Source organism: Aedes albopictus, chromosome 1, assembly GCF_035046485.1.
Source record: "Aedes albopictus strain Foshan chromosome 1, AalbF5, whole genome shotgun sequence".
In the NCBI taxonomy this organism is placed as follows: Eukaryota; Metazoa; Arthropoda; class Insecta; order Diptera; family Culicidae; genus Aedes; species Aedes albopictus.
In genome coordinates this window covers 273,640,185-273,659,438 of record NC_085136.1, presented here as the reverse complement: position 1 = coordinate 273,659,438, position 19,254 = coordinate 273,640,185, and the positions used below count along the sequence as shown (strand labels likewise).

Here is a 19,254-nt window from a genome sequence, read left to right as displayed (position 1 = left end):
GGTCGTGCTTGGTTCCGCCTACCTGCATGTACTTTGTTTTTGAGGCATCCACCACCAGTTCAACCTTTGCTGCTTCGCGTTTCAGGCGGGTGAACAGTTCTTCCAATGTTCCAAATGTTCTGGTGATAATGTCCATGTCGTCCGCAAAGCACACACATTGACCGGATTTTGTGAAAATCGTTCCCCGGCTGTTAAGCCCGGCTCGTCGCATCACATCTTCCAAAGCAATGTTGAAGAGTATGCACGAGAGTCCTTCACCTTGTCGCAGTCCCCGGCGAGATTCGAATGAACTGGATAGTTCACCCGAAACCCTTACGCAGTTTTGCACACCGTCCATCGTTGCTTCAATCAGTCTAGTCAGCTTCCCAGGAAAGCCGGTTTGGTCCATGATTCTCAATAGCTCTGCGTGGTCGATACTATCGTATGCCGCCTTGAAGTCGATGAAAATGTGAAGGGTTGGGACCTAGAATTCACGACATTTCTGGAGGATTTACCGTACGGTGACGACCATACTGTCGTATGCCGCCTTGAAGTCGGTGAACAGGTGAATGATGCGTTGGGATCTGGTATTCACAGTATTTATGAAGGGTTTGCCGCACTGTGGAGATCTGGTCCGTTGTCGACCGGTCGTCGCTGAAACCGGTTTGATAGCTTCCCACGTACTCATTCGTTTTAGGTGACAGACGACGGAAGATGATCTGAGATAGCACTTTGTAGGCAGCATTCAAAATAGTGATCGCTCTGAAGTTTTCACGTTCCAAATGATCACCTTTCTTGTAAATGGGGCAAATTACCCCTTCCTTCCACTCCTCCTGTAGCTGTTTGGTTTCCCAGATCCTGACTATCAGCCGGTGCAGACAGGTGGCCAACTTTTGTGGGCCCAGCATGATGAGATCAGCTGCGATACCATCCTTACCAGATGTTTTGTTGGTTTTGAGCTGATGAATGGCATCCTTAACTTCCCTCAGCCTGGGAGTTGGTTCAATTCCGTCCTCCGCTGCACTGGTGCCGTCGTTTCCTCCGTTGCCGTGGGCTCCCGTGCCTACGTTCTCCACGCCGTTCAGGTGCTGATCGAAGTGCTGCTTCCACCTTTCGATCACCTCACGACCGTCCGTCAAGAGGCCTCCGTCTTTATCCCTGCATATTTCGGCTCGCGGCACGAAGCCGTTGCGGGATGCGTTGAGCTTCTGATAGAACTTCCGTGTTTCTTGGGAACAGCACAGCAGTTCCATTTCTTCACACTCCGCTTCTTCCAGGCGGCGCTTTTTCTCCCGAAAGAGGCGGGTCTGCCGTTTCCGCTTCTGTTTATAACGTTCCACGTTCTGTCGAGTCCCTTGCTGCAGCATTACCGCCCTCGCTGCATTCTTCTCCTCCAGAACCGTTCTGCACTCTTCGTCGAACCATTCGTTCCGTCGATTCCGTTCTACGTACCCGATGGTGCTCTCGGCTACATCGTTGATGGCTGCTTTCACTGTACTCCAGCAGTCCTCTAGAGGGGCCTCATCGAGCTCGCCCTCGTCTGGCAACGCGACCTCGAGATTCTGCGCGTATGCTGAGGCGATATCCGGTTGCTTCAGTCGCTCTAGGTTGTACCGTGGCGGTCGCCGGTATCGTACATTGTTGATGACGGAGAGTTTTGGGCGCAGTTTGACCATCACCAGATAGTGGTCGGAGTCGATGTTGGCGCCACGATAGGTCCTGACGTCGATAATGTCGGAGAATTGCCGTCCGTCAATCAGAACGTGGTCGATTTGAGATTCCGTCTGCTGTGGTGATCTCCGAGTCGTAGGCCGTTTCCGTTCGTCTGTTGGTGGGTGCTGAACTTTTCAATCTTCGGTCTGAATTGCTTCTCCTGGCCTACCTGAGTGTTAAAATCTCCTATAATGATCTTGATGTCGTGGCTTGGGCAGCGGTCGTGCTCGCGTTCGAGCTGCGCGTAAAATGCCTCCTTACTGCCCTTACAAACTGCTTTATTGGTTTTGAGCTGGTGAATGACATCCTTAACTTCTCTCAGCGTGGGAGTTGAATCATTTCCGTCATCTTCTGTACTGACGTAGTTTTTCCTTGGTTGGCGTGGTACCCGTGCCTACGTTCTTCACGTCATTCAGGTGTTCATTGAAAAGCTGCTTTCACCTTTCGATCACCTCACGTCCATTCGCCCAGGAGGCCCCGTCCTTGTCCCTGTATATTTCGGCTCGTCACACGAAGCCGTTGTAGGATACGTTGAACTTCTGGTAGAACTTCCATGTTTCTTGGGAACGGTACAGCAATTCCATTTCTTCGCACACCGCTTCTTCCAGTTAGCGCTTTTTCACGTTCTTCAGCGACCCGATGATGCAGCGTTACCGGCCGCGCTGCTTTCTTCCCCAAAACCGCTGTTCACTCATCGTCGAACCATTAATTCTGTACACTTTCTTCATCGCACCCGATGGTTCTCTTGACTGCATCGTCGTTGATGGCTGCTTTTATTGTACTTCAGCAATCTTTTAGATGGCTCACATCGAGCTCTCCCTCGTCTGGCAATGCTGCTTCTGCGTGTATGCTGAGGCAACAATGGGTTCTTCAGTCGCTTTAGTTAGGTTGTACCGTGGCGGTCGTCGGTAACGTGCATTGTTAATGGCGGAAAGTTTTGGGCGTAGTTTGATCATCATTCGTATGAGAATGGTTCTGCTCCTTTACACAACAGCTCTCCTTATCGCTGCTTCCAGTGCTATGTTGAACAGTGAGTTCGAAAGAACATCGCCCGGCTACAGTTCGTCTAATGTTACGAACGATGATGAAATTTTATCCGCAACCCCCGTACGCTTGATTTTGATCCGTCAAGCTTTGCACGCATCAATTGAATCAGCTTCGCCGGAAAACACGTTTGATCAGAATCTGCAATATTTCGTTTCTCTTCACTGAATCGTGCGCCGCCTTGGAATCAATAAACAGATGAGTCTGCATTGCAAGTTGCACTCCCGAAATTTATCGAGAATCTACCGAAGGGGAGAACAGCTGATTCATCGTTGATCGGTCCTCCCGAAAAGCCGCCTGACATTCACCGACGAAGGACCTCTCAATCGGCCTCAGCTCCTCCTCTCTCTCTCCTCTTCTTGGCGTAACGTCCTCACTGGGACAAAGCCTGCTTCTCAGCTTAGTGTTCTATGAGCACTTCTACTGTTATTAACTGAGAGCTTCCTCTGCCAATGACCATTTTGCATGTGTATATCGTGTGGCAGGCACGAAGATACTCTATGCCCAAGGAAGTCAAGGAAATTTCCTTTACGAGAAGATCCTGGACCGACCGGGAATCGAACCCGTCACCCTCAGCATGGTCATGCTGAATACCCGTGCGTTTACCGCCTCGGCTATCGGCCTCAGCCTGTTATCTAGAATTGCGGACAAAATCTTGTACGCTGAGTTGAGAAGTATTATTCATCAGTAGTTCACGCACCCCAGTCGATGACCTTTCTTGTATAGGGGGCAAATGAGACCATCCAATCAACTAGTAGGCAGTTCTTTCCTTACCCATTGTATCTTCAATATAATACGGTTTAAGATTTGATACAGCTATCTCAACCGTGCTTGAGAAGCTCGGTCGAAGGATCGTCCTTCTCTGCAGCCTTGTTGTTCTTTAACCTTTCAAGGCTGTCTTGACCTCGTCTAGCGTTGGAGGTTCCACAGTCTGTCCATCTTCGTTGATACGAATTCTGTCTGTCGCCGTTCCATTTCCACCGTTCAACTATCTGCCCCTATTCGCATAACAGTCCTATGTTTGCTGAGTTTCCTATTCACATGCGACTGTTATGCGAATGGAGGCAGTATACCTCAAATTGCTCTCTCCTCTTGGTAGCCACCATTGTTTCACCTGACCTTCTTTCTATCCCGATCGTTTTACATGACGGAAAAAGGCGCTGTTTTTCTCCGCACGCCATTGACAGTTTCGGAAAACCTCCGCATATCATACTGATCCATACTCCATACCGAGCTCGAATCTTACCAACTACGATATAGTGATCTGAGGATCACCGTTGTTTATAAGGGCTTTGGGATATGTTTGCACGTATTGAAAACTGTGACTAGTTTTGCATTTCTGAATAATTTTAATCAGCTTTCATTCAGCAATATTTCAACTATTATATATTCCTTCATTCATAAATAGTATATGTCTGTTGTAATCTATATGTTAAAGAATAACCTATTCGCGCATCGGATTGCAACTCAGCGTTTTAAGAAGTTCTCACACTTATTATTTTGCTTGCTATTAATAAGAGAACAAAACTTCGGATGCACAACTGTACAATCCTTCCTTGTCCGATACCACCCTTCGTACACACATCTCATCACATTATTTTAATCTTCACCTAACCGTCAAGGTATATGTATTTACGCTTTACTTCAGCTTCTATTGACGGTACGTTATGTTTACAGCAGTCGGGTCGAATTGTTTCTGTAGATGCAAACAAATGGTACAAAGTACACACTGGAGCTTCTGAAACTCGATTGCAACATCCGTAGACGTTGAATTATTACGAAAAGTCAAAAGATTGTTTTTTTTTTTGGGAATGCTCCACAATCATCACATGTGTTTTGGACCGGGTAATACCAATCAACGGGGGGAAATTCATTGCATTGAGTAGGAGCACAGTTCTTAAAGCTAATCAGGGCTCAAGTAAATGTGAATGTGAAAAATATGGGAGCTACAGGAGTCACCTCCGCTTTTAAGATACACTTATTACATTTTCAACTGAGCAAATGAAATCAATTCTCTCTAAAACTCACAACTCGCTCAGCTTTTCTCATCTACCTCATCTCGTAAGCATTCTCTCTGAAAATCAATCACAGTTTCATTATGTTTCCTCTATTAATCGTTCCTCGACGCACTCATCCGATTGGAATCGACAGCGGCAATGAATCACCGCACTTAAGCGTTTAATGAATGCTCCCTAATAACTTAACATTTGCATCTTTGATTCAGCTATGTGATGTATTTTAAGAGTTCTTACTAGTAATCGTTACATTCACATTTAACAACGGGGCTTTTAATTTTTAGTTTATGTTTGTTTTATACATTGCTATTTGTTGTGGGGTACAGAATGTGATTGGCTGGTTTATTTGTTGTCGTAACTATAATAGCGGCTGTACCCCGTTAGGCATAACGCAATTTGGAATAATGCCATCTGGCATATAGCTACGAACCGCAAGGAAGGAGCAACTTTGTTTTATGTCAAACGACATTATTCTGAACAGCATTATGCCGCACGGGGTAGAGCCTATAATAACACCGAGAGTGCGTTAGTATATTTTGTTGTAGGTTTTAAATTTCATCGCTATATTTTATTTTGATTTTACTTAATCTCAATGTGTTTAGCTTTGGAGCTGTTGAACAGAGTTCTAAGGCCAAGTATACTCAACTCAACAAAAAGGATTACATTTTTTGCGAAATCTGTAATAATATTTTTCAAAATCCTTTCAGGAAATTTTCTTTACGTTTTTCATAAAACATCTCCCGAAATGCTGCATTACAATTCTTCCAAATCTTGGCTATACGAGAATGCCACAGCTGATCCAATCATTAGATTTTTGAATCGACTGTCGTATCGAGTATTCAAAATATCTGCGAATGTATACATTTCTCTAGAACTGTTTCATTCTGGAAGGATTTAATCAACATTTGTAACAACCCCATTTCAGGAATTCTCAAGCACATGCTTCCTGGCGGTGCTAATCCTGATAGAATTCGCCTTAGAATTCCACCAAGAATTTTAGAAAAATACCTGCTGATTCAAAAAAAAATAAGGGAAACTCATTGAGCTTCGTATATTTTGTATATAAACATAATATGATAAGTCTTTCTAACCACTAAGTATGCAAATCAGTTGCAATCAGTGACCCTCCTTCGAAAGCTAAAATCGCAAAATGTAAATTCGAACATACCGAACAAAATATGTTAGTCCTAGATCGGTAAAAGATGTCGCCAGCTCTGCTCGTTGATCGCCGATCAAAAGGAAAACGTTCACTGCACGAAATGTTTGTAGAAATTAACCGTAGAAACGAAACTCCAAGACGAACGTGTTGTGTAACAACAACATTAACAAATGCAGCGCGTTCTCTCTCTCTTTCTCTCATGTCTTACGTGTGTAAGCCAGCGGGAAGAAGGTTAGGGATAGTGTAGAATAGTTAGTAACCGTCGTACGTGTAGATACATATACATACGTATGTATGCATAGGGAGAATAATTGAATCTAGTTTGCAAACAGATTTTGCTGTGAGGCGTCATTCTCGAACTCGCTCCAGGCGTTGTTCAGCTCCATGAAGATCAGCTTCGCCATGCTCTCGTTGTCGGTACCGGTGTGCTGGAAGAAAAGAAAACAAGTATGTATTTTTAGTAGACACATAAGTAGGAGTAAAACTTGGTAGGTCTTCGAACACTGGTGACATACGGTTTGTCCAGCTATAGGGTAATACATTGGCACGGTAAAGACAGGAAACGCGATTCACACTTCTTGTAAGGTCCTTGGGCCTTTTTCATGTAACATCTCCCAAACCATGGGAGATGAAGAGGGAAAATCATCACAGAGGATACGGGCGATATAAAGAACACGTCTGGTTAGGCCGATAGTCACGGAATAACTCATCCATATATTTTATTTATTCTGATCGGCTTACTCAAAACCTATTCTCATACATATGTTGTATCTCATTTGGAGCACGTTCACCGTCCGGATACTACAACTCCTTCATCCTTTAAGTGAATATACAGCAGTATTTACATAAAATTTACACATATACATTTCGGAACTCTACTAATCAGCGATTGTAGAAAACATCACGATATACACAAATAAATACTTAATCTAGTTAATTTTAATAATCACTTTGAACTAACACCTAAATCGCGTTGAAATAACATCACGGAGTTAAATGTTTGCTTCAAGATAACATTACATTATTTATCTAGATAACACATAAAACTGCACTTAAACTGATTATAAGTCGGTGAATACTGCACAGTTGCTCTTCTGCCTCAGCTTCCATCCGCTTAAGCCTGGAATACTCAGCATTCAATCCAGGTTCAAAGAACAGCATACAAATATCGTCGTTGTTAAAGAGTGGTAATCCTTCCTTCTACCACCGAAAAAAAAAACGTTGCGGTGTGGCACGGTCAAGCCCAAAAGCTGTCATATACAGAAACTCTCAAAATCGATAGCCTTTTCACGACACCGACAAAATAGTTTCACAAGAGTTTTCTGTTTGCATACACCATCCATTTAAACGCTTTTGTTGAAAAAAAAACTGTCGAAAAACACAAAGCAAATTTTGCAATGGTCAAAAACAATTTAGCCAAAACGAAGCGCAATTATAAAACAAGCTTCGACACAGATTGGTGACAAAAATACAAACATGAAACAAGTATCTAACCACAACGACAAAAAAAATGTAAAATTAAAACGTCGTAAAATTGCTTCCTTTATGTCACATTTACAATTCGCACCCGAACAAAAGGCTTCGCAAAAAATGTGTGCAAAAAAAACATGCGATAGCAGGGTAATGGTACACATCAAAACACGAATTCACACCAATAGAAGCAAAACAAATCATAAAATCACTGCAGGATTGCATTTACTAAACACACTTTTATGTACAACGGAAACACAAGCAAGAGCTCGGTGGCCTAAAAATCGCTTAACCGTTGAAAATTCCAGTCATATTGATCTTTGTCAAAATCAGCAACGGTGTGTTGCATTCGCAAAATAGCACGGAGTCCTCGCAACAGCGCCCAAAAATGTTTGGCGGCAAAAAAGAGACAAAAGCTTTAGAAACAGAAAGTCGTTCTTTGTATGAAAATAAAGCGCTGCCGGAAAAAAGTGTTTAGCATTCAGCTGATTTAGCTAACACAAAACTCGACAAAAACTCTCGCCAAAACAAAAGACACAGGTACATCAGCTGAAAATCGGGATTCGTTAACTTTCTTAAGCCTGGAACACATAGCGTCCGTTCCGTCGAGGTTTGCGTTTTTTTGACAGTTTTCCCATGGGAAATGTGTCAAACTACTGTCACGCACACGCAAACGTATGCATTGTGTGGGGCAATTTAGCCATTTTTCCGTTGGATCCTCATCGATGCATGGCAAAAATCACGGCTGCTACAGTGTTACAGTGTCCTCCAAAAAAGTACCAAAAATGCGCATAAGCTCCATGAGATAAAAAAAAAACAATCACACACAAAACATTAAAAAAATACACTACAAATTGTGTTTTTTTTTTGTTATAAAATGCGTTGTTACATGGATGTCTCTGCACAAACGTTGGTATACATAAATGGCCGTTACAAAAATTCACATAATTTACACAATATGCGGTTGACGTGGTTAAACAAAATCGAAGGAAACACACAAAAAACCACTAAGGTCGTCCGTCAATGTACACGGTCGAGGTTTTCACAATCATTTCACTACTGTTATGCACGCAACATCACGAAAAAAAATATTGCCAAAAAAGCACATAAAATGTTCATCCTCGTTCGCCACTGTAACATCTCCCAAACCATGGGAGATGAAGAGGGAAAATCATCACAGAGGATACGGGCGATATAAAGAACACGTCTGGTTAGGCCGATAGTCACGGAATAACTCATCCATATATTTTATTTATTCTGATCGGCTTACTCAAAACCTATTCTCATACATATGTTGTATCTCATTTGGAGCACGTTCACCGTCCGGATACTACAACTCCTTCATCCTTTAAGTGAATATACAGCAGTATTTACATAAAATTTACACATATACATTTCGGAACTCTACTAATCAGCGATTGTAGAAAACATCACGATATACACAAATAAATACTTAATCTAGTTAATTTTAATAATCACTTTGAACTAACACCTAAATCGCGTTGAAATAACATCACGGAGTTAAATGTTTGCTTCAAGATAACATTACATTATTTATCTAGATAACACATAAAACTGCACTTAAACTGATTATAAGTCGGTGAATACTGCACAGTTGCTCTTCTGCCTCAGCTTCCATCCGCTTAAGCCTGGAATACTCAGCATTCAATCCAGGTTCAAAGAACAGCATACAAATATCGTCGTTGTTAAAGAGTGGTAATCCTTCCTTCTACCACCGAAAAAAAAAACGTTGCGGTGTGGCACGGTCAAGCCCAAAAGCTGTCATATACAGAAACTCTCAAAATCGATAGCCTTTTCACGACACCGACAAAATAGTTTCACAAGAGTTTTCTGTTTGCATACACCATCCATTTAAACGCTTTTGTTGAAAAAAAAACTGTCGAAAAACACAAAGCAAATTTTGCAATGGTCAAAAACAATTTAGCCAAAACGAAGCGCAATTATAAAACAAGCTTCGACACAGATTGGTGACAAAAATACAAACATGAAACAAGTATCTAACCACAACGACAAAAAAAATGTAAAATTAAAACGTCGTAAAATTGCTTCCTTTATGTCACATTTACAATTCGCACCCGAACAAAAGGCTTCGCAAAAAATGTGTGCAAAAAAAACATGCGATAGCAGGGTAATGGTACACATCAAAACACGAATTCACACCAATAGAAGCAAAACAAATCATAAAATCACTGCAGGATTGCATTTACTAAACACACTTTTATGTACAACGGAAACACAAGCAAGAGCTCGGTGGCCTAAAAATCGCTTAACCGTTGAAAATTCCAGTCATATTGATCTTTGTCAAAATCAGCAACGGTGTGTTGCATTCGCAAAATAGCACGGAGTCCTCGCAACAGCGCCCAAAAATGTTTGGCGGCAAAAAAGAGACAAAAGCTTTAGAAACAGAAAGTCGTTCTTTGTATGAAAATAAAGCGCTGCCGGAAAAAAGTGTTTAGCATTCAGCTGATTTAGCTAACACAAAACTCGACAAAAACTCTCGCCAAAACAAAAGACACAGGTACATCAGCTGAAAATCGGGATTCGTTAACTTTCTTAAGCCTGGAACACATAGCGTCCGTTCCGTCGAGGTTTGCGTTTTTTTGACAGTTTTCCCATGGGAAATGTGTCAAACTACTGTCACGCACACGCAAACGTATGCATTGTGTGGGGCAATTTAGCCATTTTTCCGTTGGATCCTCATCGATGCATGGCAAAAATCACGGCTGCTACAGTGTTACAGTGTCCTCCAAAAAAGTACCAAAAATGCGCATAAGCTCCATGAGATAAAAAAAAAACAATCACACACAAAACATTAAAAAAATACACTACAAATTGTGTTTTTTTTTTGTTATAAAATGCGTTGTTACATGGATGTCTCTGCACAAACGTTGGTATACATAAATGGCCGTTACAAAAATTCACATAATTTACACAATATGCGGTTGACGTGGTTAAACAAAATCGAAGGAAACACACAAAAAACCACTAAGGTCGTCCGTCAATGTACACGGTCGAGGTTTTCACAATCATTTCACTACTGTTATGCACGCAACATCACGAAAAAAAATATTGCCAAAAAAGCACATAAAATGTTCATCCTCGTTCGCCACTGTAACATCTCCCAAACCATGGGAGATGAAGAGGGAAAATCATCACAGAGGATACGGGCGATATAAAGAACACGTCTGGTTAGGCCGATAGTCACGGAATAACTCATCCATATATTTTATTTATTCTGATCGGCTTACTCAAAACCTATACTCATACATATGTTGTATCTCATTTGGAGCACGTTCACCGTCCGGATACTACATTTCAGTGCTTGAATCCGTTCGAATATGAAAAATACGATCAGTTATCAGTTATCAACGCCAACCATCACAACGAACGATCACGCACAGGGAGCAAAGAGAAACCGAACCAACCGCGACCACTATTCCTCATCGGTCGGTTGGCTGGTGAATCAAACTGACTCTAAACCATTCGTTCTCACTTGCTGCGGTGAGACTGAAGATGCGTAAATGATTCAGTGGATTAATTTTTTGGTCAAACTCAAAAGAGCCGCATAGCGCTGAATCGTCGTTCCTCACTCTCACTCATTATTTTTATTGCTCCCGTTCTCACTTGCTTCAGAAGCATGTTAGCCAATGAAGGTATATTGGTGATTTGATGTTGCATGAAGAAGAAGAAGAAGAAGAGCGATGTTGTTTTGAAAAATCCCTATCCCTGTAACACAGGGAAAGATTTTAAAATGCCTCTATAAAATCTAAAACAAAATCGAATTAAAAATGGTTTGATGTACCGTGTTAGACTTTGGACGGACTACAATTTAAGTACTTCATCTAGAAAAAATGTTAAATTTAAATTTATACATTCAATATGTAGTCCGTTCAAAGTCTTAACACCGTACATCAATCCGTTTTTAATAAGATTTTGTTTTAGATTTTATAGAGGCATTTTAAAATCTTCCCCTGTGTTATAGGGATAGGGATTTTTCAAAACAACATCGCTCTTCTTCTTCTTCTTCATGCAACATCAAATCACCAATAGCCTTGTATACCTAGAATACCGCTTTGGATTGAAAAGCGCCGGTCAAAAGAAGAGCAAATTTTGATTCGTCTAAGATAAATAAAACGCTTCAATTTTCAAGCGCTGGCTTCTTGCCATGCTAGACTGCTCTGAACTATTGGCGAGTTGGAAATCCAGTTGCGGATTTCGAATCCACCTTGTTTGTTAACGAACCGGACTTCCTGCGCCAGCTTCACTGCCCTTTCTTCGCTGTCGAAGTAGCCATCGACGAAATGCCTACGTATTAAGGCCACCGACGCTTCGGGATATTGAGCGACGAACTCTTCTGCGTTTCTGTTCCTAATGCATTGGGCCGAGCAGGGGGAGCTCGCCGACTCAAATGTCGCCACATCCATGACGTAGATTTGTGGTGGTTCTTGCGGATCTGTTCGGAAGACGAAACGTTGCTTCTGCTTGTCCTCGGAGCGAATCTGCAGATGGTGGAACATCTCTTTCAAGTCTCCACCGAAGGAAATCCGCCCTTCGCGAAAGCCTCAGAGCACCTTCAGAAGTAGGCGAGCATGTCCGTTCCAGACAGCAGCTGTGAGTTTATGAATATTCCTTGAATTTCTCGGCGGGCTTCTTCGGATTTTGAACGACGTTGATCGGCAGGTACCACGTTTGGTCGGCACCGGCCAGCTCTTCGGCGGTAGCGAGATGTGCGTACCTCTTCTGTTAGTAATCGTCGATCTGCTTGCAGACGTTCTCCATCAGCTTCGGATTCTTGTCAAGTCGCTTCTCCAAATGCTTCATTCTACGAAGCTCCATCGGGTAGCTGTCCGGAAGACATAGATCGTCTGGTTTCCACAGCAGTCCGGTTTCGAAACGGTCACCGACGTGTTTAGTGGTTCGCTCCAGTATTTCACGGACACGTTTCTCCTCTGCTGTTTCCTGCGGAATTACCACCACTGACTCTTCCAGCGAGTAGTGACTTTTGAACAGCTTGTGCAGGTCCTCGTTGATCATCTGCTGGTGGTAGCCGAGATAATTACAGGCCGCCGCTGAGGTTGCACACCGCGGCCCATCATCAGTAGGTCGGCTCCAGAAGCACGTTCTCCTCCATTTGGAAAATTTGTTCCATCTACATACATACATTTATTTGTTCAACATCATTAAGACCAAGCTTGCTATTTGATGAAAACATTCGCGAAATAATACGATTTGCTTTCGACAACGAATACGTTTTCACCCATCCTCGCTTTATTCAATCAACCTCCCATACGAGTAGCACACGAACGGGCTCAACACTGATCAGCATAGTTGACTCTTCCTTTTCACCGTTGAGCCGTTGCGTTCTAGCCAAGCATCTCTTTTCATCGCTTTCGATGCTTGTCGACAGCTTATCGCGAAGCATCGTTGGCTGGAAGCTTTATTAGTATGGTATCGGTACATGCGAATGTTGCTTCTGTGTGCGTGTCGAGCGTTCGTGCCGTAGCTTCGCAAACCAACCTATTCGGTATGGTTCGGCTGTTCGGGCGAGCGTGTGGCGGCACAGTCAGATGTGTGCAAAATCGTTTGTGATTTATTTACATCATGTTCGTTTTGCCACCTCTTTGCTGCTGGTCATCGCTGATCAGTGCACAGTTCAATCGCACGCGATAAATATACAGTTGATGAGTTGTGATGAGCCATAGTGAGGTGATAATTTGCATCATTGATTAAGACAAGACATAATCAACAATAGTACGCCACAATACTCGGTTTGTGGCTGCCGCTCTCCATCCTCGGTCGCGCCCAATGCTCGCCAAGTCACGCTCCACCTGGTCCGCCCATCGTGCTCTCTGCGCTCCACGCCTTCTTGTGCCAACCGGATCCGTTGCAAACACCAGCTTTGCAGGGTTGTTGTCCGGCATTCTTGCAACATGCCCTGCCCACCGTATCCTTCCGGCTTTGGCCACCTTCTGGATGCTGGGTTCGCCGTAAAGTGCAGCGAGCTCGTGGTTCATCCTTCTCCGCCACACACCGTTCTCCTGCACACCGCCGAAGATCGTTCTTAGCACGCGTCGCTCGAAAACTCCCGAGTGCTTGTAGGTCCTCCTCGAGCATGGTCCATGTCTCGTGCCCGTAGAGGATCACCGGTCTTATTAGCGTTTTGTACATGGTGCATTTGGTGCGTGGGTGAATCTTTTTCGACCGCAGTTTCTTCTGGAGCCCGTAGACTTCCGCTGATGATGCGCCTCCGAATTTCTCGGCTCACGTTGTTGTCAGCCGTCAGTAAGGATCCGAGGTAGACGAATTCCTCCACCACCTCGAAAGTATCCCCGTCTATCGTAACATTACTACCCAGACGGATCCGGTCGTGTTCGGTTCCGCCTGCCAGCATGTACTTTGTTTTTGAGGCATTCCGACCTTTGCTGCTTCGCGTTTCAGGCGGGTGTACAGTTCTGCCACCGTTCCAAATGTTCTAGCGATAATGTCCATGTCGTCCGCAAAGCACACAAATTGACCGGATTTTGTGAAAATCGTTCCCCGGCTGTTGAGCCCGGCTCGTCGCATCACACCTTTGTAACCGTCGGTTCCAAAATGTGCTTGTAGCTCCACCACAAGTTTGTAAAGTTTCAATAATTCCAATTCCTATCCAAAATTCCCTGATTGACATCAATACGCCCTTTGACAATAACACAAACGATAATCTATGAACGGTACTCATTCTATCGAACTGTCAGATTTGAGTGGTTTCACAGAGTCGAGCAGTTTGAACGAACGGGGCCAAAACATTACTTAGCCCTTTCATACTCGCAATCAGATGGAGCGAGCGTAGAATATGCAAATAGGGTGGGGAATAAAACTAGAAACTAAAGATGAAGATTTTTATGTTACATCTTAGTACCAGAGAGTATAAAAAGATGGGTGTTAGAAGAAAATGCTCTCTTTTGCTGTGAATTCTTGTACGTAATTGTAGTGCGCGCGTGTGTAACGTTTTAGTAAATGTGAGGTTAAAAAAAAAAACTATTGTCCTAGTGGAACAGTTATTAATCTGTGTTTTGTCTCTTAAAATTAGGTTGTTAGTACAAGTTAGTAAAAAAGTGCTAATTAGTCCGATTAGTAAAATTGGAAAACAAAATGTGTTAAAATGGATAAAATCAATACGGTTAGTGTATTAGTAAAACTATTCTATTTTGTTAAATGTTAATGTGTAAAACTGTTACAGTTAAAAGCCTAAGTCTAACTACCATTGAAGAGTGCACAACTACTGTATTTAAAAAGAAAAACAAGAAAAAGGTAATTTGAGTGAGAATATTGTATGATTGTTAAAAACCGAGTTAGTGGACGTCACAGGAGTTTAATGTGTTGTGGTTAGGTCCAGAAATCGGGCCTTTTTCTTTTGTGGCCTTTCTTCGGCAGGAATCTTGAATCGCCGTTTCCGGACCACTCTACCGCGCATGAATGCCTACCGCAGCAAATGACTCTGTGTGCTCGTTTCACACTCTCCGACTGGTGATATGGTAGACGCCATCTTGTTCACCAGACCCAAGCCAATCATCCAACAACATCGGTTGGCCAATATCCGCGATGAGCGGATTGATCACCCGCTCGTCCGACCCCAAAGTTCGTCAGACAACCGTCTGAAATCCGTCCGGCCCAGAAGCCCGTCGGCCCAACAACCGTCCGGCTCCGAAGACCTTCGACCACCCAACATCCGACCACCTACAAACAACCTTCCGACGACCGCCCGACCCTCGTCCGGCCCCGAAGTTCGCCGGTCAACTAGTATCCAACAACCGTCCAGCATCAAACTGCTGAAATGACCGCTAAACCGCAAGTATAACTCCTCAACTGTGACGTCACAATAAACATGTATATGTAGTGTTAAGAAAACTCGCTTTCCTGGTCATTCTTTTAAGAGCTGAGCCTTGTTAATAGCAATTCCACTATTTTGCCTTGATTCGTTTTCCCGGGTTCGAAAAAGAACCATCAAGCCTCGACGTCCTTGTGATTCTCTAGTGAAAGGAGTTTTGTCTTTCGAGCGCCCCCCCCCCCCCTACTCTTTGCGGAAGTTTATTTCACCACTCAGTGTATATTCCTACGATTTTTCCATTTGACATCTTTTCCAGTGTTCCTGCTCTTATCCATGTACCCCTCTGCTGACTGGCCGAAAGTTCATGCCCAATATCATAGATAAAACGACCCTGTAGATTCCAAACCCTGTATCCCTGAGCTACCAGGTTACAAATTGGCGCCCAACTAAAAGTGATAATGAATTTTCATTTTTCCTCCCCCGCCGGGGACGAGAAAACAGAGCCCTGTTTTGGTAACATTAGTTTCGTTCTCCTAACGAAAATTAGCTTGGAACCGTTTTATGGTTAGGGAGTGATTTCCTGACTACCCGATTCGAAATATTTTTCAGTTAACGATCGACGCAACGCGGTAGAAATCCGTTTCAGTGAAATCGCGTAGAAATTGCCTTCAAAAATGACGAGTGAAACCGTGGTTCGTGTCGCGATTAGTCCCGGTAAATTAGAGGAACGGTCCGTGTGCATTCTTCCTCAGTATGGAGATGGTTATTTCCTGTTGAATCAGTTTAAGTCTAGGTTCAAACTAGCTTATCCGAGTGGACTTCCGCAAGGATTTCCGCGATATTAATTCGAAAACAGAGCGTAATCGAGCCGCACATCGTGTAGGCTAAAATGTTAACAAACAAGCTGAATCTCCGCGATCGTTTCGGATCCGCGAGCGGCAGTTAAACCAGAAAATGACTAGATTCAGCCACGGTCGAAATGAATAGAACGTGAAACAGGCACTTCATCTTTCAGATGATGTGTAAACCGGTAGGAATAGAACAAATCTACGTCCCAACAAAATTCCCCTACACGTAACTTATAAAACAATCATGACTTTTTATTTCAATTGTCTCCTGAAAATTACAGCGAGAGTTAATGAAAATCTTTTACTCGGGTCATCGTGACCAGAGGTTACATTTCATGGATGTAAACATCCGATATACCGTTGAAGCGGACACCCTCCACCCAATTTCAGGAGGTGGTGTAGGTGCTCTGCGGAATTCCCATTGCAAATCCTCGATTGGGACCAGCTCGGAATGAGCTGGCGTCACTAGAAATCCCATCGGAGGTCTCATTCGGTGAACGATCCAAAAGTCGATTCTGAAACCGAAACTGGTCATTGAATACTTCTTCAGATCAGTCGTTATTTCATTGAGTACTCACCATTCAATAGTCCGGACGCGGACACCAAATAAAGCTGTGTTGCTGAAAATAGAATATCAAATTGCAAGTCAATGAAGAGTCAAAGCCTTTGTTTACCGAAATATTGCTCTTACCTGGGAACGTACATAATCGCCTTCGCAAGTGAAAGAACTCCTCTCCGCAGATTCGCCAACCGTTCAATGGGAACCAGACCGATACATGTAGAGAAATCGCGGAACCGTGTACACCCGAGTACTTTCTATTGTCGGACGTTATTTTGCACAGTTTATCGCCGGGATTGTGAAGCAAACGCTTGATTTTTATTTCCGTAGAAATAAACATCCTCGCGTCGAAAGGTAAACATTGGAATCATGAATGGACGGTTTGACAGTTCCAAGCTGGGAACTGAGTTACCAAGTTTCTTTTCTTCATCCCTGGAGTGATGAAGGTTACAAGATTTTGAAAAAGCGCCTATCGCAACCCGTATAAAGGCGAAAATCGAAAATAGAATAATCAATTAAAATGAAAATTCTTTTCATTTTTAGGAGGGACGACGGGGCATTGTAACCGTCGGTTCCAAAATGTGCTTGTAGCTCCACCACAAGTTTGTAAAGTTTCAATAATTCCAATTCCTATCCAAAATTCCCTGATTGACATCAATACGCCCTTTGACAATAACACAAACGATAATCTATGAACGGTACTCATTCTATCGAACTGTCAGATTTGAGTGGTTTCACAGAGTCGAGCAGTTTGAACGAACGGGGCCAAAACATTACTTAGCCCTTTCATACTCGCAATCAGATGGAGCGAGCGTAGAATATGCAAATAGGGTGGGGAATAAAACTAGAAACTAAAGATGAAGATTTTTATGTTACATCTTAGTACCAGAGAGTATAAAAAGATGGGTGTTAGAAGAAAATGCTCTCTTTTGCTGTGAATTCTTGTACGTAATTGTAGTGCGCGCGTGTGTAACGTTTTAGTAAATGTGAGGTTAAAAAAAAAAAACTATTGTCCTAGTGGAACAGTTATTAATCTGTGTTTTGTCTCTTAAAATTAGGTTGTTAGTACAAGTTAGTAAAAAAGTGCTAATTAGTCCGATTAGTAAAATTGGAAAACAAAATGTGTTAAAATGGATAAAATCAATACGGTTAGTGTATTAGTAAAACTATTCTATTTTGTTAAATGTTAATGTGTAAAACTGTTACAGTTAAAAGCCTAAGTCTAACTACCATTGAAGAGTGCACAACTACTGTATTTAAAAAGAAAAACAAGAAAAAGGTAATTTGAGTGAGAATATTGTATGATTGTTAAAAACCGAGTTAGTGGACGTCACAGGAGTTTAATGTGTTGTGGTTAGGTCCAGAAATCGGGCCTTTTTCTTTTGTGGCCTTTCTTCGGCAGGAATCTTGAATCGCCGTTTCCGGACCACTCTACCGCGCATGAATGCCTACCGCAGCAAATGACTCTGTGTGCTCGTTTCACACTCTCCGACTGGTGATATGGTAGACGCCATCTTGTTCACCAGACCCAAGCCAATCATCCAACAACATCGGTTGGCCAATATCCGCGATGAGCGGATTGATCACCCGCTCGTCCGACCCCAAAGTTCGTCAGACAACCGTCTGAAATCCGTCCGGCCCAGAAGCCCGTCGGCCCAACAACCGTCCGGCTCCGAAGACCTTCGACCACCCAACATCCGACCACCTACAAACAACCTTCCGACGACCGCCCGACCCTCGTCCGGCCCCGAAGTTCGCCGGTCAACTAGTATCCAACAACCGTCCAGCATCAAACTGCTGAAATGACCGCTAAACCGCAAGTATAACTCCTCAACTGTGACGTCACAATAAACATGTATATGTAGTGTTAAGAAAACTCGCTTTCCTGGTCATTCTTTTAAGAGCTGAGCCTTGTTAATAGCAATTCCACTATTTTGCCTTGATTCGTTTTCCCGGGTTCGAAAAAGAACCATCAAGCCTCGACGTCCTTGTGATTCTCTAGTGAAAGGAGTTTTGTCTTTCGAGCGCCCCCCCCCCCCCCCCCCCTACTCTTTGCGGAAGTTTATTTCACCACTCAGTGTATATTCCTACGATTTTTCCATTTGACATCTTTTCCAGTGTTCCTGCTCTTATCCATGTACCCCTCTGCTGACTGGCCGAAAGTTCATGCCCAATATCATAGATAAAACGACCCTGTAGATTCCAAACCCTGTATCCCTGAGCTACCAGGTTACACCTTCCAGCGCGATGTTGAAGAGTAGACATGAGAGTCCGTCACCGTCCGTCGCAGTCCCCGGCGAGATACGAATGAATTAGATAGTTCACCCGAAACCCTTACGCAGTTTTGCACACCGTCCATCGTTGCTTTAATCAGTCTAGTCAGCTTCCCAGGAAAGCCGTTTTCGTCCATGATTCTCCATAGCTCTGCGCGGTCGATACTATCGTATGCCGCTTTGAAGTCGATGAACAGGTGGTGCGTTGGGACCTGGTATTCACGGCATTTCTGGAGGATTTGCCGTACGGTAAAAATCTGGTCCGTTGTTATTATTATTAATATTTATTAAAGACACTTTACCACTTATGTGGCATTCGTGTCTGGGTCCGTTGTCGACCGGCCGTCGATGAAGCCGGCTTGATAA

General features: G+C 43.3%; 1 protein-coding gene across 1 annotated transcript in view; it reads right to left on the bottom strand.

Moving 5' to 3' along the window:
• Positions 1 to 4,062: 4,062 nt before the first annotated feature.
• The window catches only part of LOC109429313 (cyclin-G-associated kinase), a 37,438-nt gene continuing 22,246 nt past the window's right edge, over positions 4,063 to 19,254 (bottom strand). The window contains exon 5 of the mRNA XM_029860438.2: positions 4,063 to 6,338. Coding sequence (XP_029716298.2) covers positions 6,228 to 6,338 — 111 coding nt within the window. The 3' untranslated portion in view covers positions 4,063 to 6,227. The remainder of the gene's footprint in view (positions 6,339 to 19,254) is intronic.